General features: G+C 50.8%; 1 protein-coding gene across 1 annotated transcript in view; it reads left to right on the top strand.

Annotated features, from left to right (window-relative positions):
- The window catches only part of LOC122922792 (carcinoembryonic antigen-related cell adhesion molecule 5-like), a 34,430-nt gene that overhangs the window by 2,491 nt on the left and 5,872 nt on the right, over positions 1 to 26,067 (top strand). The window contains exon 2 of the mRNA XM_044273522.1: positions 24,978 to 25,325. Within this exon, the coding sequence (XP_044129457.1) occupies positions 24,978 to 25,325 (348 nt within the window). The remainder of the gene's footprint in view (positions 1 to 24,977; positions 25,326 to 26,067) is intronic.

Below are 26,067 nucleotides of genomic sequence, written 5' to 3'. Positions count from 1 at the left end.
CCTCCGTATATAATGTCAGGAGGAGGCCGTGTGCCCTGCGGTGTATTATTACTGTACAGTCTGTGTGATATTACAGCCTCCGTATATACTGTCAGGAGGAGGCCGTGTGCACTGCGGTATATTATTACTGTACAGTCTGTGTGATATTACAGCCTCCGTATATACTGTCAGGAGGAGGCCGTGTGCACTGCGGTATATTATTACTGTACAGTCTGTGTGATATTACAGCCTCCGTATATACTGTCAGGAGGAGGCCGTGTGCCCTGCGGTATATTATTACTGTACAGTCTGTGTGATATTACAGCCTCCGTATATACTGTCAGGAGGAGGCCGTGTGCCCTGCGGTATATTATTACTGTACAGTCTGTGTGATATTACAGCCTCCGTATATACTGTCAGGAGGAGGCCGTGTGCTCTGCGGTATATTATTACTGTACAGTCTGTGTGATATTACAGCCTCCGTATATAATGTCAGGAGGAGGCCGTGTGCCCTGCGGTATATTATTACTGTACAGTCTGTGATATTACAGCCTCCGTATATAATGTCAGGAGGAGGCCGTGTGCCCTGCGGTATATTATTACTGTACAGTCTGTGATATTACAGCCTCCGTATATACTGTCAGGAGGAGGCCGTGTGCACTGCGGTATATTATTACTGTACAGTCTGTGTGATATTACAGCCTCCGTATATACTGTCAGGAGGAGGCCGTGTGCCCTGCGGTATATTATTACTGTGCAGTCTGTGTGATATCACAGCCTCCGTATATAATGTCAGGAGGAGGCCGTGTGCACTGCGGTATATTATTACTGTACAGTCTGTGTGATATTACAGCCTCCGTATATACTGTCAGGAGGAGGCCGTGTGCACTGCGGTATATTATTACTGTACAGTCTGTGTGATATTACAGCCTCCGTATATAATGTCAGGAGGAGGCCGTGTGCACTGCGGTATATTATTACTGTACAGTCTGTGTGATATTACAGCCTCCGTATATACTGTCAGGAGGAGGCCGTGTGCACTGCGGTATATTATTACTGTACAGTCTGTGTGATATTACAGCCTCCGTATATACTGTCAGGAGGAGGCCGTGTGCACTGCGGTATATTATTACTGTACAGTCTGTGTGATATTACAGCCTCCGTATATACTGTCAGGAGGAGGCCGTGTGCCCTGCGGTATATTATTACTGTACAGTCTGTGTGATATTACAGCCTCCGTATATACTGTCAGGAGGAGGCCGTGTGCACTGCGGTATATTATTACTGTACAGTCTGTGTGATATTACAGCCTCCGTATATACTGTCAGGAGGAGGCCGTGTGCACTGCGGTATATTATTACTGTACAGTCTGTGTGATATTACAGCCTCCGTATATAATGTGTCAGGAGGAGGCCGTGTGCCCTGCGGTATATTATTACTGTACAGTCTGTGTGATATTACAGCCTCCGTATATAATGTGTCAGGAGGAGGCCGTGTGCCCTGCGGTATATTATTACTGTACAGTCTGTGTGATATTACAGCCTCCGTATATAATGTCAGGAGGAGGCCGTGTGCCCTGCGGTATATTATTACTGTACAGTCTGTGTGATATTACAGCCTCCGTATATAATGTCAGGAGGAGGCCGTGTGCACTGCGGTATATTATTACTGTACAGTCTGTGATATTACAGCCTCCGTATATAATGTCAGGAGGAGGCCGTGTGCACTGCGGTATATTATTACTGTACAGTCTGTGTGATATTACAGCCTCCGTATATAATGTGTCAGGAGGAGGCCGTGTGCCCTGCGGTATATTATTACTGTACAGTCTGTGTGATATTACAGCCTCCGTATATAATGTCAGGAGGAGGCCGTGTGCACTGCGGTATATTATTACTGTACAGTCTGTGTGATATTACAGCCTCCGTATATACTGTCAGGAGGAGGCCGTGTGCCCTGCGGTATATTATTACTGTACAGTCTGTGTGATATTACAGCCTCCGTATATACTGTCAGGAGGAGGCCGTGTGCCCTGCGGTATATTATTACTGTACAGTCTGTGTGATATTACAGCCTCCGTATATAATGTGTCAGGAGGAGGCCGTGTGCACTGCGGTATATTATTACTGTACAGTCTGTGTGATATTACAGCCTCCGTATATAATGTCAGGAGGAGGCCGTGTGCCCTGCGGTATATTATTACTGTACAGTCTGTGTGATATTACAGCCTCCGTATATACTGTCAGGAGGAGGCCGTGTGCCCTGCGGTATATTATTACTGTACAGTCTGTGTGATATTACAGCCTCCGTATATAATGTGTCAGGAGGAGGCCGTGTGCCCTGCGGTATATTATTACTGTACAGTCTGTGATATTACAGCCTCCGTATATACTGTCAGGAGGAGGCCGTGTGCCCTGCGGTATATTATTACTGTACAGTCTGTGTGATATTACAGCCTCCGTATATACTGTCAGGAGGAGGCCGTGTGCACTGCGGTATATTATTACTGTACAGTCTGTGTGATATTACAGCCTCCGTATATACTGTCAGGAGGAGGCCGTGTGCACTGCGGTATATTATTACTGTACAGTCTGTGATATTACAGCCTCCGTATATACTGTCAGGAGGAGGCCGTGTGCACTGCGGTATATTATTACTGTACAGTCTGTGTGATATTACAGCCTCCGTATATACTGTCAGGAGGAGGCCGTGTGCACTGCGGTATATTATTACTGTACAGTCTGTGTGATATTACAGCCTCCGTATATACTGTCAGGAGGAGGCCGTGTGCACTGCGGTATATTATTACTGTACAGTCTGTGTGATATTACAGCCTCCGTATATACTGTCAGGAGGAGGCCGTGTGCACTGCGGTATATTATTACTGTACAGTCTGTGTGATATTACAGCCTCCGTATATAATGTCAGGAGGAGGCCGTGTGCCCTGCGGTATATTATTACTGTACAGTCTGTGTGATATTACAGCCTCCGTATATACTGTCAGGAGGAGGCCGTGTGCACTGCGGTATATTATTACTGTACAGTCTGTGTGATATTACAGCCTCCGTATATACTGTCAGGAGGAGGCCGTGTGCCCTGCGGTATATTATTACTGTACAGTCTGTGTGATATTACAGCCTCCGTATATACTGTCAGGAGGAGGCCGTGTGCCCTGCGGTATATTATTACTGTACAGTCTGTGTGATATTACAGCCTCCGTATATACTGTCAGGAGGAGGCCGTGTGCCCTGCGGTATATTATTACTGTACAGTCTGTGTGATATTACAGCCTCCGTATATACTGTCAGGAGGAGGCCGTGTGCACTGCGGTATATTATTACTGTACAGTCTGTGTGATATTACAGCCTCCGTATATACTGTCAGGAGGAGGCCGTGTGCACTGCGGTATATTATTACTGTACAGTCTGTGTGATATTACAGCCTCCGTATATACTGTCAGGAGGAGGCCGTGTGCACCTGCGGTATATTATTACTGTACAGTCTGTGTGATATTACAGCCTCCGTATATAATGTGTCAGGAGGAGGCCGTGTGCACTGCGGTATATTATTACTGTACAGTCTGTGTGATATTACAGCCTCCGTATATACTGTCAGGAGGAGGCCGTGTGCACTGCGGTATATTATTACTGTACAGTCTGTGTGATATTACAGCCTCCGTATATAATGTCAGGAGGAGGCCGTGTGCCCTGCGGTATAATTATTACTGTACAGTCTGTGTGATATTACAGCCTCCGTATATACTGTCAGGAGGAGGCCGTGTGCACTGCGGTATATTATTACTGTACAGTCTGTGTGATATTACAGCCTCCGTATATAATGTCAGGAGGAGGCCGTGTGCACTGCGGTATATTATTACTGTAGCAGTCTGTGTGATATTACAGCCTCCGTATATACTGTCAGGAGGAGGCCGTGTGCACTGCGGTATATTATTACTGTACAGTCTGTGTGATATTACAGCCTCCGTATATACTGTCAGGAGGAGGCCGTGTGCCCTGCGGTATATTATTACTGTACAGTCTGTGTGATATTACAGCCTCCGTATATAATGTCAGGAGGAGGCCGTGTGCCCTGCGGTATATTATTACTGTACAGTCTGTGATATTACAGCCTCCGTATATACTGTCAGGAGGAGGCCGTGTGCCCTGCGGTATATTATTACTGTACAGTCTGTGTGATATTACAGCCTCCGTATATACTGTCAGGAGGAGGCCGTGTGCACTGCGGTATATTATTACTGTACAGTCTGTGTGATATTACAGCCTCCGTATATAATGTCAGGAGGAGGCCGTGTGCCCTGCGGTATATTATTACTGTACAGTCTGTGATATTACAGCCTCCGTATATAATGTCAGGAGGAGGCCGTGTGCCCTGCGGTATATTATTACTGTACAGTCTGTGTGATATTACAGCCTCCGTATATACTGTCAGGAGGAGGCCGTGTGCACTGCGGTATATTATTACTGTACAGTCTGTGTGATATTACAGCCTCCGTATATAATGTCAGGAGGAGGCCGTGTGCACTGCGGTATATTATTACTGTACAGTCTGTGTGATATTACAGCCTCCGTATATACTGTCAGGAGGAGGCCGTGTGCACTGCGGTATATTATTACTGTACAGTCTGTGTGATATTACAGCCTCCGTATATACTGTCAGGAGGAGGCCGTGTGCACTGCGGTATATTATTACTGTACAGTCTGTGTGATATTACAGCCTCCGTATATACTGTCAGGAGGAGGCCGTGTGCCCTGCGGTGTATTATTACTGTACAGTCTGTGTGATATTACAGCCTCCGTATATACTGTCAGGAGGAGGCCGTGTGCACTGCGGTATATTATTACTGTACAGTCTGTGTGATATTACAGCCTCCGTATATACTGTCAGGAGGAGGCCGTGTGCACTGCGGTATATTATTACTGTACAGTCTGTGTGATATTACAGCCTCCGTATATACTGTCAGGAGGAGGCCGTGTGCACTGCGGTATATTATTACTGTACAGTCTGTGTGATATTACAGCCTCCGTATATACTGTCAGGAGGAGGCCGTGTGCACTGCGGTATATTATTACTGTACAGTCTGTGTGATATTACAGCCTCCGTATATACTGTCAGGAGGAGGCCGTGTGCCCTGCGGTATATTATTACTGTACAGTCTGTGTGATATTACAGCCTCCGTATATAATGTCAGGAGGAGGCCGTGTGCACTGCGGTATATTATTACTGTACAGTCTGTGTGATATTACAGCCTCCGTATATAATGTGTCAGGAGGAGGCCGTGTGCACTGCGGTATATTATTACTGTACAGTCTGTGTGATATTACAGCCTCCGTATATACTGTCAGGAGGAGGCCGTGTGCACTGCGGTATATTATTACTGTACAGTCTGTGTGATATTACAGCCTCCGTATATACTGTCAGGAGGAGGCCGTGTGCACTGCGGTATATTATTACTGTACAGTCTGTGTGATATTACAGCCTCCGTATATACTGTCAGGAGGAGGCCGTGTGCACTGCGGTATATTATTACTGTACAGTCTGTGTGATATTACAGCCTCCGTATATACTGTCAGGAGGAGGCCGTGTGCACTGCGGTATATTATTACTGTACAGTCTGTGTGATATTACAGCCTCCGTATATACTGTCAGGAGGAGGCCGTGTGCACTGCGGTATATTATTACTGTACAGTCTGTGTGATATTACAGCCTCCGTATATACTGTCAGGAGGAGGCCGTGTGCACTGCGGTATATTATTACTGTACAGTCTGTGTGATATTACAGCCTCCGTATATACTGTCAGGAGGAGGCCGTGTGCACTGCGGTATATTATTACTGTACAGTCTGTGTGATATTACAGCCTCCGTATATACTGTCAGGAGGAGGCCGTGTGCACTGCGGTATATTATTACTGTACAGTCTGTGTGATATTACAGCCTCCGTATATACTGTCAGGAGGAGGCCGTGTGCACTGCGGTATATTATTACTGTACAGTCTGTGTGATATTACAGCCTCCGTATATACTGTCAGGAGGAGGCCGTGTGCCCTGCGGTATATTATTACTGTACAGTCTGTGTGATATTACAGCCTCCGTATATAATGTCAGGAGGAGGCCGTGTGCACTGCGGTATATTATTACTGTACAGTCTGTGTGATATTACAGCCTCCGTATATACTGTCAGGAGGAGGCCGTGTGCACTGCGGTATATTATTACTGTACAGTCTGTGTGATATTACAGCCTCCGTATATAATGTGTCAGGAGGAGGCCGTGTGCACTGCGGTATATTATTACTGTACAGTCTGTGTGATATTACAGCCTCCGTATATAATGTCAGGAGGAGGCCGTGTGCACTGCGGTATATTATTACTGTACAGTCTGTGTGATATTACAGCCTCCGTATATAATGTCAGGAGGAGGCCGTGTGCACTGCGGTATATTATTACTGTACAGTCTGTGTGATATTACAGCCTCCGTATATACTGTCAGGAGGAGGCCGTGTGCACTGCGGTATATTATTACTGTACAGTCTGTGTGATATTACAGCCTCCGTATATAATGTCAGGAGGAGGCCGTGTGCCCTGCGGTATATTATTACTGTACAGTCTGTGTGATATTACAGCCTCCGTATATACTGTCAGGAGGAGGCCGTGTGCACTGCGGTATATTATTACTGTACAGTCTGTGTGATATTACAGCCTCCGTATATACTGTCAGGAGGAGGCCGTGTGCACTGCGGTATATTATTACTGTACAGTCTGTGTGATATTACAGCCTCCGTATATAATGTCAGGAGGAGGCCGTGTGCCCTGCGGTATATTATTACTGTACAGTCTGTGTGATATTACAGCCTCCGTATATAATGTCAGGAGGAGGCCGTGTGCACTGCGGTATATTATTACTGTACAGTCTGTGTGATATTACAGCCTCCGTATATACTGTCAGGAGGAGGCCGTGTGCACTGCGGTATATTATTACTGTACAGTCTGTGTGATATTACAGCCTCCGTATATACTGTCAGGAGGAGGCCGTGTGCACTGCGGTATATTATTACTGTACAGTCTGTGTGATATTACAGCCTCCGTATATACTGTCAGGAGGAGGCCGTGTGCACTGCGGTATATTATTACTGTACAGTCTGTGTGATATTACAGCCTCCGTATATACTGTCAGGAGGAGGCCGTGTGCACTGCGGTATATTATTACTGTACAGTCTGTGTGATATTACAGCCTCCGTATATAATGTCAGGAGGAGGCCGTGTGCACTGCGGTATATTATTACTGTACAGTCTGTGTGATATTACAGCCTCCGTATATACTGTCAGGAGGAGGCCGTGTGCACTGCGGTATATTATTACTGTACAGTCTGTGTGATATTACAGCCTCCGTATATACTGTCAGGAGGAGGCCGTGTGCACTGCGGTATATTATTACTGTACAGTCTGTGTGATATTACAGCCTCCGTATATAATGTCAGGAGGAGGCCGTGTGCACTGCGGTATATTATTACTGTACAGTCTGTGTGATATTACAGCCTCCGTATATACTGTCAGGAGGAGGCCGTGTGCACTGCGGTATATTATTACTGTACAGTCTGTGTGATATTACAGCCTCCGTATATACTGTCAGGAGGAGGCCGTGTGCACTGCGGTATATTATTACTGTACAGTCTGTGTGATATTACAGCCTCCGTATATACTGTCAGGAGGAGGCCGTGTGCACTGCGGTATATTATTACTGTACAGTCTGTGTGATATTACAGCCTCCGTATATAATGGTCAGGAGGAGGCCGTGTGCCCTGCGGTATATTATTACTGTACAGTCTGTGTGATATTACAGCCTCCGTATATAATGTCAGGAGGAGGCCGTGTGCCCTGCGGTATATTATTACTGTACAGTCTGTGTGATATTACAGCCTCCGTATATACTGTCAGGAGGAGGCCGTGTGCACTGCGGTATATTATTACTGTACAGTCTGTGTGATATTACAGCCTCCGTATATAATGTCAGGAGGAGGCCGTGTGCACTGCGGTATATTATTACTGTACAGTCTGTGTGATATTACAGCCTCCGTATATAATGTCAGGAGGAGGCCGTGTGCACTGCGGTATATTATTACTGTACAGTCTGTGTGATATTACAGCCTCCGTATATAATGTCAGGAGGAGGCCGTGTGCACTGCGGTATATTATTACTGTACAGTCTGTGTGATATTACAGCCTCCGTATATAATGTGTCAGGAGGAGGCCGTGTGCACTGCGGTATATTATTACTGTACAGTCTGTGTGATATTACAGCCTCCGTATATACTGTCAGGAGGAGGCCGTGTGCCCTGCGGTATATTATTACTGTACAGTCTGTGTGATATTACAGCCTCCGTATATACTGTCAGGAGGAGGCCGTGTGCCCTGCGGTATATTATTACTGTACAGTCTGTGTGATATTACAGCCTCCGTATATACTGTCAGGAGGAGGCCGTGTGCACTGCGGTATATTATTACTGTACAGTCTGTGTGATATTACAGCCTCCGTATATAATGTGTCAGGAGGAGGCCGTGTGCCCTGCGGTATATTATTACTGCTACAGTCTGTGTGATATTACAGCCTCCGTATATACTGTCAGGAGGAGGCCGTGTGCACTGCGGTATATTATTACTGTACAGTCTGTGATATTACAGCCTCCGTATATACTGTCAGGAGGAGGCCGTGTGCACTGCGGTATATTATTACTGCACAGTCTGTGTGATATTACAGCCTCCGTATATAATGTGTCAGGAGGAGGCCGTGTGCACTGCGGTATATTATTACTGTACAGTCTGTGATATTACAGCCTCCGTATATACTGTCAGGAGGAGGCCGTGTGCCCTGCGGTATATTATTACTGTACAGTCTGTGTGATATTACAGCCTCCTGTATATAATGTCAGGAGGAGGCCGTGTGCCCTGCGGTGTATTATTACTGTACAGTCTGTGTGATATTACAGCCTCCGTATATACTGTCAGGAGGAGGCCGTGTGCACTGCGGTATATTATTACTGTGCAGTCTGTGTGATATTACAGCCTCCGTATATACTGTCAGGAGGAGGCCGTGTGCACTGCGGTATATTATTACTGTACAGTCTGTGTGATATTACAGCCTCCGTATATACTGTCAGGAGGAGGCCGTGTGCCCTGCGGTATATTATTACTGTACAGTCTGTGTGATATTACAGCCTCCGTATATACTGTCAGGAGGAGGCCGTGTGCACTGCGGTATATTATTACTGTACAGTCTGTGATATTACAGCCTCCGTATATACTGTCAGGAGGAGGCCGTGTGCACTGCGGTATATTATTACTGTACAGTCTGTGTGATATTACAGCCTCCGTATATACTGTCAGGAGGAGGCCGTGTGCCCTGCGGTATATTATTACTGTACAGTCTGTGTGATATTACAGCCTCCGTATATACTGTCAGGAGGAGGCCGTGTGCCCTGCGGTATATTATTACTGTACAGTCTGTGTGATATTACAGCCTCCGTATATAATGTGTCAGGAGGAGGCCGTGTGCACTGCGGTATATTATTACTGTACAGTCTGTGTGATATTACAGCCTCCGTATATACTGTGTCAGGAGGAGGCCGTGTGCCCTGCGGTATATTATTACTGTACAGTCTGTGTGATATTACAGCCTCCGTATATACTGTGTCAGGAGGAGGCCGTGTGCCCTGCGGTATATTATTACTGTACAGTCTGTGTGATATTACAGCCTCCGTATATACTGTGTCAGGAGGAGGCCGTGTGCACTGCGGTATATTATTACTGTACAGTCTGTGTGATATTACAGCCTCCGTATATACTGTCAGGAGGAGGCCGTGTGCCCTGCGGTATATTATTACTGTACAGTCTGTGTGATATTACAGCCTCCGTATATAATGTCAGGAGGAGGCCGTGTGCACTGCGGTATATTATTACTGTACAGTCTGTGTGATATTACAGCCTCCGTATATACTGTGTCAGGAGGAGGCCGTGTGCCCTGCGGTATATTATTACTGTACAGTCTGTGTGATATTACAGCCTCCGTATATAATGTCAGGAGGAGGCCGTGTGCCCTGCGGTATATTATTACTGTACAGTCTGTGTGATATTACAGCCTCCGTATATAATGTCAGGAGGAGGCCGTGTGCACTGCGGTATATTATTACTGTACAGTCTGTGTGATATTACAGCCTCCGTATATACTGTCAGGAGGAGGCCGTGTGCCCTGCGGTATATTATTACTGTACAGTCTGTGTGATATTACACCCTCCGTATATACTGTCAGGAGGAGGCCGTGTGCCCTGCGGTATATTATTACTGTACAGTCTGTGTGATATTACAGCCTCCGTATATAATGTCAGGAGGAGGCCGTGTGCACTGCGGTATATTATTACTGTACAGTCTGTGTGATATTACAGCCTCCGTATATACTGTCAGGAGGAGGCCGTGTGCACTGCGGTATATTATTACTGTACAGTCTGTGTGATATTACAGCCTCCGTATATAATGTGTCAGGAGGAGGCCGTGTGCCCTGCGGTATATTATTACTGTACAGTCTGTGTGATATTACAGCCTCCGTATATACTGTCAGGAGGAGGCCGTGTGCCCTGCGGTATATTATTACTGTACAGTCTGTGTGATATTACAGCCTCCGTATATACTGTCAGGAGGAGGCCGTGTGCTCTGCGGTATATTATTACTGTACAGTCTGTGTGATATTACAGCCTCCGTATATACTGTCAGGAGGAGGCCGTGTGCCCTGCGGTATATTATTACTGTACAGTCTGTGTGATATTACAGCCTCCGTATATACTGTCAGGAGGAGGCCGTGTGCCCTGCGGTGTATTATTACTGTACAGTCTGTGTGCGGCCGGACGTCCGTTTGTAGTATTGGGGCGGTTTCATAGCGGATGTCGCCTGCGGTCTGGAGGTTCGGATGGAGGCTATCCTCCTGACACCAGGTGTGAGCGGGGGAGGTGATGGAGGCCTCTGTTTTCTGTGAGGCATCGGCTAGAAGGAGACCTACAGACGGTATTACTTTATTCTGATGCAATACCGCCAGAGTTTGCGCTACATTTTTTCTGGAAGAGTAACGATTCTCCTCTTACCATTTTTGAGGAATATTTTCAGCCGATGAGGAGAACGAAAGTTACAGTAATTCAAATAGTCAAAGCGAGGCCTGAGTAACATTAGGGGTTGCTGTTTATGCCGGGAAACCATCACTAGTGTCTAGAACTGTCCACCAGGCGCCACTGCGGGGTCGGCGCCACTGCGGGGTCGGCGCCACTGCGGGGTCGGCGCCACTGCGGGGTCGGCGCCACTGCGGGGTCGGCGCCACTGCGGGGTCGGCACCACTGCGGGGTCGGCACCACTGCGGGGTCGGCACCACTGCGGTCACTGTTGCTCTGAGGGGTCGGCACCACTGCGGTCACTGTTGCTCTGAGGGGTCGGCACCACTGCGGTCACTGTTGCTCTGAGGGGTCGGCACCACTGCGGTCACTGTTGCTCTGAGGGGTCGGCACCACTGCGGTCACTGTTGCTCTGAGGGGTCGGCACCACTGCGGTCACTGTTGCTCTGAGGGGTCGGCACCACTGCGGTCACTGTTGCTCTGAGGGGTCGGCACCACTGCGGTCACTGTTGCTCTGAGGGGTCGGCACCACTGCGGTCACTGTTGCTCTGAGGGGTCGGCACCACTGCGGTCACTGTTGCTCTGAGGGGTCGGCACCACTGCGGTCACTGTTGCTCTGAGGGGTCGGCACCACTGAGGTCACTGTTACTCTGAGGGGTCGGCACCACTGAGGTCACTGTTACTCTGAGGGGTCGGCACCACTGAGGTCACTGTTGCTCTGAGGGGTCGGCACCACTGCGGTCACTGTTGCTCTGAGGGGTCGGCACCACTGCGGTCACTGTTGCTCTGAGGGGTCGGCACCACTGCGGTCACTGTTGCTCTGAGGGGTCGGCACCACTGAGGTCACTGTTGCTCTGAGGGGTCGGCACCACTGAGGTCACTGTTACTCTGAGGGGTCGGCACCACTGAGGTCACTGTTACTCTGAGGGGGGGGTCGGTACCACTGAGGTCACTGTTACTCTGAGGGGTCGGCACCACTGAGGTCACTGTTGCAGTGATTTTATGAGGTTTTTAAGGGTTTCTCCTGTTCTGGGGCTGATGGGGTTGTGACTTATGAACAGACTGTGGCTGCTTCCTCTGATTACAGCGCAGGCCGTCTCTGGTTGCTATGGGTAACAGCTGACAGCGCAGGCCGTCTCTGGTTGCTATGGGTAACAGCTGACAGCGCAGGCCGTCTCTGGTTGCTATGGGTAACAGCTGACAGCGCAGGCCGTCTCTGGTTGCTATGGGTAACAGCTGACAGCGCAGGCCGTCTCTGGTTGCTATGGGTAACAGCTGACAGCGCAGGCCGTCTCTGGTTGCTATGGGTAACAGCTGACAGCGCAGGCCGTCTCTGGTTGCTATGGGTAACAGCTGACAGCGCAGGCCGTCTCTGGTTGCTATGGGTAACAGCCTTGACAGCGCAGGCCGTCTCTGGTTGCTATGGGTAACAGCTGACAGCGCAGGCCGTCTCTGGTTGCTATGGGTAACAGCTGACAGCGCAGGCCGTCTCTGGTTGCTATGGGTAACAGCTGACAGCGCAGGCCGTCTCTGGTTGCTATGGGTAACAGCTGACAGCGCAGGCCGTCTCTGGTTGCTATGGGTAACAGCTGACAGCGCAGGCCGTCTCTGGTTGCTATGGGTAACAGCTGACAGCGCAGGCCGTCTCTGGTTGCTATGGGTAACAGCTGACAGCGCAGGCCGTCTCTGGTTGCTATGGGTAACAGCTGACAGCGCAGGGCCGTCTCTGGTTGCTATGGGTAACAGCTGACAGCGCAGGCCGTCTCTGGTTGCTATGGGTAACAGCTGACAGCGCAGGCCGTCTCTGGTTGCTATGGGTAACAGCTGACAGCGCAGGCCGTCTCTGGTTGCTATGGGTAACAGCTGACAGCGCAGGCCGTCTCTGGTTGCTATGGGTAACAGCTGACAGCGCAGGCCGTCTCTGGTTGCTATGGGTACAGCTGACAGCGCAGGCCGTCTCTGGTTGCTATGGGTAACAGCTGACAGCGCAGGCCGTCTCTGGTTGCTATGGGTAACAGCTGACAGCGCAGGCCGTCTCTGGTTGCTATGGGTAACAGCTGACAGCGCAGGCCGTCTCTGGTTGCTATGGGTAACAGCTGACAGCGCAGGCCGTCTCTGGTTGCTATGGGTAACAGCTGACAGCGCAGGCCGTCTCTGGTTGCTATGGGTAACAGCTGACAGCGCAGGCCGTCTCTGGTTGCTATGGGTAACAGCTGACAGCGCAGGCCGTCTCTGGTTGCTATGGGTAACAGCTGACAGCGCAGGCCGTCTCTGGTTGCTATGGGTAACAGCTGACAGCGCAGGCCGTCTCTGGTTGCTATGGGTAACAGCTGACAGCGCAGGCCGTCTCTGGTTGCTATGGGTAACAGCTGACAGCGCAGGCCGTCTCTGGTTGCTATGGGTAACAGCTGACAGCGCAGGCCGTCTCTGGTTGCTATGGGTAACAGCTGACAGCGCAGGCCGTCTCTGGTTGCTATGGGTAACAGCTGACAGCGCAGGCCGTCTCTGGTTGCTATGGGTAACAGCTGACAGCGCAGGCCGTCTCTGGTTGCTATGGGTAACAGCTGACAGCGCAGGCCGTCTCTGGTTGCTATGGGTAACAGCTGACAGCGCAGGCCGTCTCTGGTTGCTATGGGTAACAGCTGACAGCGCAGGCCGTCTCTGGTTGCTATGGGTAACAGCTGACAGCGCAGGCCGTCTCTGGTTGCTATGGGTAACAGCTGACAGCGCAGGCCGTCTCTGGTTGCTATGGGTAACAGCTGACAGCGCAGGCCGTCTCTGGTTGCTATGGGTAACAGCTGACAGCGCAGGCCGTCTCTGGTTGCTATGGGTAACAGCTGACAGCGCAGGCCGTCTCTGGTTGCTATGGGTAACAGCTGACAGCGCAGGCCGTCTCTGGTTGCTATGGGTAACAGCTGACAGCGCAGGCCGTCTCCGGTTGCTATGGGTAACAGCTGACAGCGCAGGCCGTCTCCGGTTGCTATGGGTAACAGCTGACAGCGCAGGCCGTCTCTGGTTGCTATGGGTAACAGCTGACAGCGCAGGCCGTCTCTGGTTGCTATGGGTAACAGCTGACAGCGCAGGCCGTCTCTGGTTGCTATGGGTAACAGCTGACAGCGCAGGCCGTCTCTGGTTGCTATGGGTAACAGCTGACAGCGCAGGCCGTCTCCGGTTGCTATGGGTAACAGCTGTACGCCTCACGCTGCCTGCACATTAGGAGCTGTACACTACAGATAAGGGCGGGAGACTGACATGTTGTCAGTGACACAACAATCCCCATGCTGCCGGCCGTCACTATGGGTAGCCTGTGCGAACAGTGACTACTAGCGGGGATGGCTTTAGGGGAGGGAGGGGGAGTAACAGAAAATACCCGGCTGTTACCTGTAGTATCCTGCCTGTAATGAGTGGTGCCAGGCTTCAGGTGGGGGGAGAATAGGGTTGGACGATATCAAAAATATTCCCACGATAACTATTTATATATCGTTATAAATGCCCATTTAGAAGAAAAAAACACTTGGGGCCACAAGGAGCCGTTATACTGTATGGGGCAGCCACAAGGAGACGTTACACTGTATGGGGGCCACAAGGAGACGTTACACTGTATGGGGGCAGCCACAAGGAGACGTTATACTGTATGGGGGCAGCCACAAGGAGACGTTACACTGTATGGGGGCAGCCACAAGGAGACGTTATACTGTATGGGGGCAGCCACAAGGAGACGTTACACTGTATGGGGCAGCCACAAGGAGCCGTTATACTGTATGGGGCAGCCACAAGGAGGCGTTACACTGTATGGGGGCAGCCACAAGGAGACGTTACACTGTATGGGGGCAGCCACAAGGAGGCGTTACACTGTATGGGGGCAGCCACAAGGAGACGTTATACTGTATGGGGCAGCCACAAGGAGACGTTACACTGTATGGGGGCAGCCACAAGGAGACGTTATACTGTATGGGGCAGCCACAAGGAGACGTTATACTGTATGGGGGCAGCCACAAGGAGACGTTACACTGTATGGGGGCAGCCACAAGGAGACGTTATACTGTATGGGGGCAGCCACAAGGAGCCGTTATACTGTATGGGGCAGCCACACGGAGACGTTACACTGTATGGGGCAGCCACAAGGAGCCGTTATACTGTATGGGGCAGCCACAAGGAGACGTTATACTGTATGGGGGCAGCCACAAGGAGACGTTATACTGTATGGGGGCAGCCACAAGGAGACGTTATACTGTATGGGGGCAGCCACAAGGAGGCGTTACACTGTATGGGGGCAGCCACAAGGAGACGTTATACTGTATGGGGCAGCCACAAGGAGACGTTATACTGTATGGGGGCAGCCACAAGGAGTTGTTATACTGTATGGGGGCAGCCACAAGGAGACGTTACACTGTATGGGGGCAGCCACAAGGAGACGTTATACTGTATGGGGGCAGCCACAAGGAGACGTTATACTGTATGGGGGGGCAGCCACAAGGAGGCGTTACACTGTATGGGGGCAGCCACAAGGAGACGTTATACTGTATGGGGCGGCCACAAGGAGACATTATACTGTATGGGGGCCACAAGGAGACGATACACTGTATGGGGGCAGCCACAAGGAGACGATACACTGTATGGGGGCAGCCACAAGGAGCCGTTATACTGTATGGGGCAGCCACAAGGAGACGTTATACTGTATGGGGGCAGCCACAAGGAGACGTTATACTGTATGGGGGCAGCCACAAGGAGACGTTACACTGTATGGGGCAGCCACAAGGAGACGTTACACTGTATGGGGGCAGCCACAAGGAGACGTTACACTGTATGGGGGCAGCCACAAGGAGACGTTACACTGTATGGGGGCAGCCACAAGGAGGCGTTATACTGTATGGGGGCAGCCACATGGAGACGTTACACTGTATGGGGGCAGCCACAAGGAGACGTTATACTGTATGGGGGCAACCACAAGGAGACGTTATACTGTATGGGGGCAGCCACATGGAGACGTTATACTGTATGGGGGCAGCCACAAGGAGACGTTATACTGTATGGGGGCAACCACAAGGAGACGTTATACTGTATGGGGGGCAGCCACAAGGAGACGTTATACTGTATGGGGGCAGCCGCAAGGAGACGTTACACTGTATGGGGGCCACAAGGAGACGTTATACTGTATGGGGCAGCCACAAGGAGACGTTATACTGTATGGGGGCAGCCACAAGGAGACGTTACACTGTATGGGGGCCACAAGGAGACGTTATACTGTATGGGGCAGCCACAAGGAGACGTTATACTGTATGGGGGCAGCCACAAGGAGACGTTATACTGTATGGGGGCAGCCACAAGGAGACGTTACACTGTATGGGGGCAGCCACAAGGAGACGTTACACTGTATGGGGGCCACAAGGAGACGTTACACTGTATGGGGGCAGCCACAAGGAGACGTTACACTGTATGGGGGCAGCCACAAGGAGACGTTACACTGTATGGGGGGGACACAAGGAGACGTTACACTGTATGGGGGCAGCCACAAGGAGACGTTACACTGTATGGGGGCAGCCACAAGGAGACGTTACACTGTATGGGGGCAGCCACAAGGAGACGTTACACTGTATGGGGGACACAAGGAGACGTTACACTGTATGGGGGCAGCCACAAGGAGACGTTACACTGTATGGGGGACACAAGGAGACGTTATACTGTATGGGGGCAGCCACAAGGAGACGTTACACTGTATGGGGGCAGCCACAAGGAGACGTTATACTGTATGGGGGCAGCCACAAGGAGACGTTACACTGTATGGGGGCAGCCACAAGGAGACGTTACACTGTATGGGGGCAGCCACAAGGAGACGTTACACTGTATGGGGGCAGCCACAAGGAGACGTTACACTGTATGGGGGACACAAGGAGACGTTACACTGTATGGGGGACACAAGGAGACGTTATACTGTATGGGGGCAGCCACAAGGAGACGTTACACTGTATGGGGGCAGCCACAAGGAGACGTTATACTGTATGGGGGCAGCCACAAGGAGGCGTTATACTTGCGTGCTCCGTGGCTGGGGAGGAGGGGGGCCCTCTGCCACCAATGATGGGGCGACGACCCTGTGGCCTCCAATGATTAATACTGGGGAGGGGGGGGCGCACTGCCCACTGCCACCAATGCAGGGACTTAAGAACATTCCCGGCACCCGACCTCTGAGAGGACGCTGTGATCACCTGAGGGGTTAATTGCGCGGATCGCAGCGTCCTCTCAGAGGTCGGGTGCCGGGAATGCGAGTCACAGAATTCCTTCCCCCCCTCCGGCCGAACTGCTAAGAGCGCCGCCGCAAGATGCCAGCAGGTATCGGGGACAAGTACTCTGCAAATGTCCCGTATCGGTTCATGCTGCGGCGGGCGATTTAGAAGCTATGACGTCACGAAATACCGCGGTATATCGTGATACCGGTATATCGCCCAACCCTAGGGGAGAAGTAACAGAAAATAGACGTCTGTTACCTGTAGTATCCTGCCTGTAATCTGTGATGCCAGGTTTCAGGGGAGGGGGGAATAACAGAAAATACCCGGCTGTTACCTGTAGTATCCTGCCTGTTATCGTGTAATCAGTGACTCAAAGCTTCAGGGGAGGTGGTGGTTGAAGTAACAGAAAATAGTATCCTGCCTGTAATCACTAGATAACTCTAGGACCAGGTTAATTAAGCATCTGTAAATAAACTGCCTGTAATCAGTGACGCCGGGTGGGGGGTGGGGAGAAGTAAAAGAAAATACCCGTCTGTTACCTGTAGTATCCTGCCTGTAATCAGTGACGCCAGGCTTCAGGTGTGGGGAGAAGTAAAAGAAAATACCCGTCTGTTACCTGTAGTATCCTGCCTGTAATCTGTGATGCCAGGCTTCAGGTGGAGGGTGGGGAGAAGTAAAAGAAAATACCCGGCTGTTACCTGTAGTATCCTGCCTGTAATCAGTGACGCCAGGCTTCAGGTGGAGGGTGGGGAGAAGTAAAAGAAAATACCCGGCTGTTACCTGTAGTATCCTGCCTGTAATCAGTGATGCCAGGCTTCAGGTGGAGGGTGGGGAGAAGTAAAAGAAAATACCCGGCTGTTACCTGTAGTATCCTGCCTGTAATCAGTGACGCCAGGCTTCAGGTGGAGGGTGGGGAGAAGTAAAAGAAAATACCCGGCTGTTACCTGTAGTATCCTGCCTGTAATCAGTGACGCCAGGCTTCAGGTGGAGGGTGGGGAGAAGTAAAAGAAAATACCCGTCTGTTACCTGTAGTATCCTGCCTGTAATCAGTGATGCCAGGCTTCAGGTGGAGGGTGGGGAGAAGTAAAAGAAAATACCCGTCTGTTACCTGTAGTATCCTGCCTGTAATCAGTGACGCCAGGCTTCAGGTGGGGGGGGGGGGAGTAACAGAAAATACCCGGCTGTTACCTGTAGTATCCTGCCTGTAATCAGTGATGCCAGGCTTCAGGTGGAGGGTGGGGGAGAAGTAAAAGAAAATACCCGTCTGTTACCTGTAGTATCCTGCCTGTAATCAGTGACGCCAGGCTTCAGGTGGGGGGGGGAGTAACAGAAAATACCCGTCTGTTACCTGTAGTATCCTGCCTGTAATCAGTGACGCCAGGCTTCAGGTGGGGGGGGAGTAACAGAAAATACCCGGCTGTTACCTGTAGTATCCTGCCTGTAATCAGTGATGCCAGGCTTCAGGTGGAGGGTGGGGAGTAACAGAAAATACCCGGCTGTTACCTGTAGTATCCTGCCTGTAATCAGTGATGCCAGGCTTCAGGTGGAGGGTGGGGAGTAACAGAAAATACCCGGCTGTTACCTGTAGTATCCTGCCTGTAATCAGTGATGCCAGGCTTCAGGTGGGGGGGGGGGAGTAACAGAAAATTACCCGGCTGTTACCTGTAGTATCCTGCCTGTAATCAGTGACTCAAGGCTTCAGGGGAGGGAGGGGGAGTAACAGAAAATACCTGGCTGTTACCTGTAGTATCCTATAAGCAAAAAAACTCAAGTGGAGATAGTATATCAATTTATTCTCAGATATAATAAATAGGGGAAAAGACAGGATGGAAAGCAGTATACAGAGATGCGGGATCCTGGCTATCCACACAATGCGGGATCCTGGCTATCCACACAATGCGGGATCCTGGCTATCCACACAATGCGGGATCCTGGCTATCCACACAATGCGGGATCCTGGCTATCCACACAATGCGGGATCCTGGCTATCCACACAATGCGGGATCCTGGCTATCCACACAATGCGGGATCCTGGCTATCCACACAATGCGGGATCCTGGCTATCCACACAATGCGGGATCCTGGCTATCCACACAATGCGGGATCCTGGCTATCCACACAATGCGGGATCCTGGCTATCCACACAATGCGGGATCCTGGCTATCCACACAATGCGGGATCCTGGCTATCCACACAATGCGGGATCCTGGCTATCCACACAATGCGGGATCCTGGCTATCCACACAATGCGGGATCCTGGCTATCCACACAATGCGGGATGCTGGCTATCCACACAATGCGGGATGCTGGCTATCCACACAATGCGGGATGCTGGCTATCCACACAATGCGGGATGCTGGCTATCCACACAATGCGGGATGCTGGCTATCCACACAATGCGGGATGCTGGCTATCCACACCATAGGCATGGCTATCCTACAGGTAGGGAACAATTATGGTGCGTGAACAATCGATCCTGATGAAAGTAGCGGAAATAGCACCGCAAGGAGTATATACAGCAGGATCAATAGTCACTGGTGGTTCATGGACCTCACATCAACCATAGGATGTAAATACATACATAGACCTGCGTATATCGTACATAGACCGGCATATATCCTCCATAAACCGGCATATATCCTACATAGACGGGCGTATATCCTACATAGACCGGCATATATCGTACATAGACCGGCATATATCGTACATAGACCGGCATATATCGTACATAGACCGGCATATATCGTACATAGACCGGCATATATCGTACATAGACCGGCATATATCGTACATAGACCGGCATATATCGTACATAGACCGGCATATATCCTACATAGACGGGCATATATCGTACATAGACGGGCATATATCGTACATAGACGGGCATATATCGTACATAGACGGGCATATATCGTACATAGACGGGCATATATCGTACATAGACGGGCATATATCGTACATAGACGGGCATATATCGTACATAGACGGGCATATATCGTACATAGACGGGCATATATCGTACATAGACGGCATATATCGTACATAGACGGGCATATATCGTACATAGACGGGCATATATCGTACATAGACGGGCATATATCGTACATAGACGGGCATATATCGTACATAGACCGGCATATATCGTACATAGACCGGCATATATCGTACATAGACGGGCATATATCGTACATAGACGGGCATATATCCTACATAGACCGGCATATATCCTACATAGACCGGCATATATCCTCCATAGACCGGCATATATCGTACATAGACCGGCATATATCGTACATAGACGGGCATATATCGTACATAGACGGGCATATATCGTACATAGACGGGCATATATCGTACATAGACGGGCATATATCGTACATAGACGGGCATATATCGTACATAGACGGGCATATATCGTACATAGACGGGCGTATATCGTACATAGACGGGCGTATATCGTACATAGACGGGCGTATATCGTACATAGACGGGCGTATATCCTCCATAGACGGGCGTATATCCTCCATAGACGGGCGTATATCCTCCATAGACGGGCGTATATCCTCCATAGACGGGCGTATATCCTCCATAGACGGGCGTATATCCTCCATAGACGGGCGTATATCCTCCATAGACGGGCGTATATCCTCCATAGACGGGCGTATATCCTCCATAGACGGGCGTATATCCTCCATAGACGGGCGTATATCCTCCATAGACGGGCGTATATCCTCCATAGACGGGCGTATATCCTCCATAGACGGGCGTATATCCTCCATAGACGGGCGTATATCCTCCATAGACGGGCGTATATCCTCCATAGACGGGCGTATATCCTCCATAGACGGGCGTATATCGTACATAGACGGGCATATATCCTCCATAGACGGGCATATATCCTACATAGATACGATCACTGGGTGTCGGCTAATAATGGTGTCCTGGGCCTAACATGGATGTGAGCGGTGACCGAGTATACAGTGATGTTATACATGGAACGTACCTGAGGACATGATGGACGCAAGTGTGTGCCCAAGAGCGCAAGACCTCGACGCACGTTTCACCTCAGCGGCTTCGTCAGGAGGTATCGGGTAACAGACTGACCGGGTATATATAGTCTAAGTTGGATACCTGGATTGCGGGCACCTGTGGTCCAATAGAGCGGGCGCGGGAACACCATGATGCGCGGCGCCATCTCTCAGCGCGTCTCCGTCCACCCGCCGCGCATGCGCTGCGCATGTGGACGTCACAGAGCACATTGAGATGACCCCGCGCAGCGCATGCGTCATCCGCGACCCAATGGAACGCAAGTGAACCGCAAATCACAGGAGGAGGATCCTCTGACAGAAGAACTGTAGGCAATGTCGTGTGTATGGACAGGAATAAGTCCTATAAATGGACGAGCATCCGTATTAGGCCCATGACACCCCCCGACATCTATCACCGCGATATCACGCGGCATACCCGATAGGGACCAGCCGCCGGTACCCACAATGTACGCATGAGAACAGTGACATTAAATAAGCAAAATAAGACCATCATAAATGTGATAATAAACTATTGCTGGCATCTGTAGGGGCCGCCCTATCTGGTAGCGCACCAGATCCTCTGTAAATGTGGGTGTATGGTATGAGTGTACATGTGGTCAGACTCTCCAGGTGACCAGAAGGACACTGAGGAAGGAGTCACAGGAGCGTCAAATGTATTCTTCAAGTCCCCACCTGCTTGGGTGGAGGTCTCTCTCTGAGTACTGCCATGGTGGAGGACTTGAGTAAAGGAAATTACCGGTAAGAGTAATACAGTCTCAGCAGTTAGGGGACCGGAGACAATGGCGTCCTCGTCTGAGCGGAGCCATCCTGGAGGCCGCAGAGGACCACGGCTGGGAGAAGATGATGGAAAAATGCCTTTTACCTAAAATGTGCAATGCAGTAGGTTTGCACCGGGTATCGATACTTCTAGACCCGGCTCGATTCGATACCTGGATTTGCTATTTTCTGATACTAGGCTGCGCTACCGTGCAGCCTAGTATTAGTTAGAGGACGTGGCACGCACCGCTCTCAGCGTGCGCCATGTTCTCCTAAGCAGCATGGGGAGAAGGAGGGAGTCTGTGCCGCTGCCACCAATGAAATGGGAGGGTCTGTGGCCACTGCGCCACCAATGAGTATAATACTGAGGGGGGGACACTGCGCCACCAATGAGTATAATACTGAGGGGGGGACACTGCGCCACCAATGGGTATAATACTGAGGGGGGGGGGGAGAGACACTGCGCCACCAATGAGTATAATACTGAGGGGGGGGGGGACACTGCGCCACCAAGGAGTATAATACTGAGGGGGGGGGGGGGGGAGAGACACTGCGCCACCAATGAGTATAATACTGAGGGGGGGGGGGGGACACTGCGCCACCAAGGAGTATAATACTGAGGGGGGGACACTGCGCCACCAAGGAGTATAATACTGAGGGGGGGACACTGCGCCACCAATGAGTATAATACTGAGGGGGGGACACTGCGCCACCAATGAGTATAATACTGAGGGGGGGGGGGGAGAGACACTGCGCCACCAATGAGTATAATACTGAGGGGGGGACACTGCGCCACCAATGAGTATAATACTGAGGGGGGGGGGGGGGGAGAGACACTGCGCCACCAATGAGTATAATACTGAGGGGGGGGGGGGGACACTGCGCCACCAAGGAGTATAATACTGAGGGGGGGACACTGCGCCACCAAGGAGTATAATACTGCGGGGGGGACACTGCGCCACCAATGGGTATAATACTGAGGGGGGGACACTGCGCCACCAAGGAGTATAATACTGAGGGGGGGACACTGCGCCACCAATGAGTATAATACTGAGGGGGACACTGAGCCACCAAGGAGTATAATGCTGAGGGGGGGACACTGCGCCACCAAGGAGTATAATACTGAGGGGGGACACTGCGCCACCAAGGAGTATAATACTGAGGGGGGAGGACGGCGCCAACAAGGAGTATAATACTGAGGGGGGGCACGGCGCCACCAATGAGTATAATACTGAGGGGGGGGGGGGAGAGACACTGCGCCACCAATGAGTATAATACTGAGGGGGGGACACTGCGCCACCAATGAGTATAATACTGAGGGGGGGGGGGGGGAGAGACACTGCGCCACCAATGAGTATAATACTGAGGGGGGGGGGGGACACTGCGCCACCAAGGAGTATAATACTGAGGGGGGGACACTGCGCCACCAAGGAGTATAATACTGCGGGGGGGACACTGCGCCACCAATGGGTATAATACTGAGGGGGGGACACTGCGCCACCAAGGAGTATAATACTGAGGGGGGGACACTGCGCCACCAATGAGTATAATACCGAGGGGGGCACTGCGCCACCAATGAGTATAATACTGAGGGGGGGACACTGCGCCACCAATGAGTATAATACTGAGGGGGGGGGGGGAGAGACACTGCGCCACCAATGAGTATAATACTGAGGGGGGGGGGACACTGCGCCACCAAGGAGTATAATACTGAGGGGGGGACACTGCGCCACCAAGGAGTATAATACTGCGGGGGGGACACTGCGCCACCAATGGGTATAATACTGAGGGGGGGACACTGCGCCACCAAGGAGTATAATACTGAGGGGGGGACACTGCGCCACCAATGAGTATAATACTGAGGGGGACACTGCGCCACCAAGGAGTATAATACTGAGGGGGGGACACTGCGCCACCAATGAGTATAATACTGAGGGGGGGACACTGCGCCACCAAGGAGTATAATGCTGAGGGGGGGACACTGCGCCACCAAGGAGTATAATACTGAGGGGGGACACTGCGCCACCAAGGAGTATAATACTGAGGGGGAGGACGGCGCCAACAAGGAGTATAATACTGAGGGGGGGCACGGCGCCACCAATGAGTTTAATACTGAGGGGGGGGTGCACTGCGCCACCAATGAAGATAATTAACCTGTTAATACAAGTGTAGGATGCGGGTGCCGGCGGCGGTATGGCATGCCCAGCACCCGTCCTCTCACAGGGCGCTGCCACTATGAGGAGGATGTGGAGACTGTACTGGTGTCACTGCCCCCCCCCCCCCTCCCCCCGGTGATCCGGACGCTGGTAACTGTGACTGAAAACCTAATTAGATGCAGGATAAAAAAATAAACCACATGGGGCAATCAGAGCATTTTTTTTTTTGGGCTGATGTTTTTTAAGTCTATGGGAAATATTAAATAGTGGGCAATTTTTTTATTTTTTTGCGTTTTTCACTCTGGAAGTACAATTTTTCTGTTTTGGTGTTTTTGGGACATGGCAGAACTCTCTGGGTTTGGCGTATTTGTCCCATAGACCTCCGTTACAGAGGCCTCTCTGGGGGCTCTCTCTCCTTTTTGATGCAGATTTCCAATCTTCCCTTTACCATCCCCTCCACTTGCTCGGTCTATAAAAACTGTGTGAGGGGCACCTTAAAGGGTTTCTGCATCCGGAGCACCCCTGCAGCGTTCAGCTGATTGTCATGGGTTATTTCCGGGGATGTCCCACCTGTGCATCGCCAGCAGTAGGCCTCTGATCTTGTCTCCTGTGATATGGCCGCATCATTCATTGTGTTTCTGTGTCTCGCAGTTCTCCTGGCCACGTGGACGCATTCAGTCTTTGGAATTACCATTCAGATTTACCCACCTTCTCCTGAAGTCAACGAGACTGTAACTCTCAATGTCATTGATGTACGTGGGACACTTCTCTATGCAGATTGGTACCAAGGAAAGAACACGAGCGCAGAATTTCAGATCATAAGGTACAACAGCGGCGCCCCAAAGAACTTTGGAAAGAGGTACTTCTCAGAAGCTGATGTGTTTGAAAATGGCTCCTTACAGATTAGCAATGTCCAGAAGGTTCATGAAGGCTTTTACACAGTCAACGTGCAAACGGACATGTCGCTCCAGGATGCCACAGTGCTCCTGATGTTAAAAGGTAAGTTGTGCCGATAGCGGCTCACATTCCAGTCAGTTCTCCTGTCTCCAGTGCTAGCTAGATAATGAAAGCCACACCACCTGTCCATGAGACCTGAGGAATTCACCCCGTCCTGTAAGAGAGGGCCCTCCACTTCTCCATGAATCCACCACCTGTCCATGAGACCTGAGGAATTCACCCCGTCCTGTAAGAGAGGGCCCTCCACTTCTCCATGAATCCACCACCTGTCCATGAGACCTGAGGAATTCACCCCGTCCTGTAAGAGAGGGCCCTCCACTTCTCCATGAATCCAACACCTGTCCATGAGACCTGAGGAATTCACCCCGTCCTGTAAGAGAGGGCCCTCCACTTCTCCATGAATCCAACACCTGTCCATGAGACCTGAGGAATTCACCCTCTGTCCTGTATGAGGAGAGGACCCACCACTGGTCTGTGAGACCTGATGAATTCACCCCTGTCCTGTATGAGGAGAGGACCCACCACCTGTCCATGAGACCTGAGGAATTCACCCCGTCCTGTAAGAGAGGGCCCTCCACTTCTCCATGAATCCACCACCTGTCCATGAGACCTGAGTTATTCACCCTCTGTCCTGTATGAGGAGAGGACCCACCACCTGTCCATGAGACCTGAGGAATTCACCCCGTCCTGTAAGAGAGGGCCCTCCACTTCTCCATGAATCCAACACCTGTCCATGAGACCTGAGTTATTCACCCTCTGTCCTGTATGAGGAGAGGACCCACCA

Source organism: Bufo gargarizans, unplaced genomic scaffold, assembly GCF_014858855.1.
Source record: "Bufo gargarizans isolate SCDJY-AF-19 unplaced genomic scaffold, ASM1485885v1 fragScaff_scaffold_716_pilon, whole genome shotgun sequence".
Lineage (NCBI taxonomy): Eukaryota > Metazoa > Chordata > Amphibia > Anura > Bufonidae > Bufo > Bufo gargarizans.
This window is presented reverse-complemented; position numbering and strand designations above follow the sequence as displayed.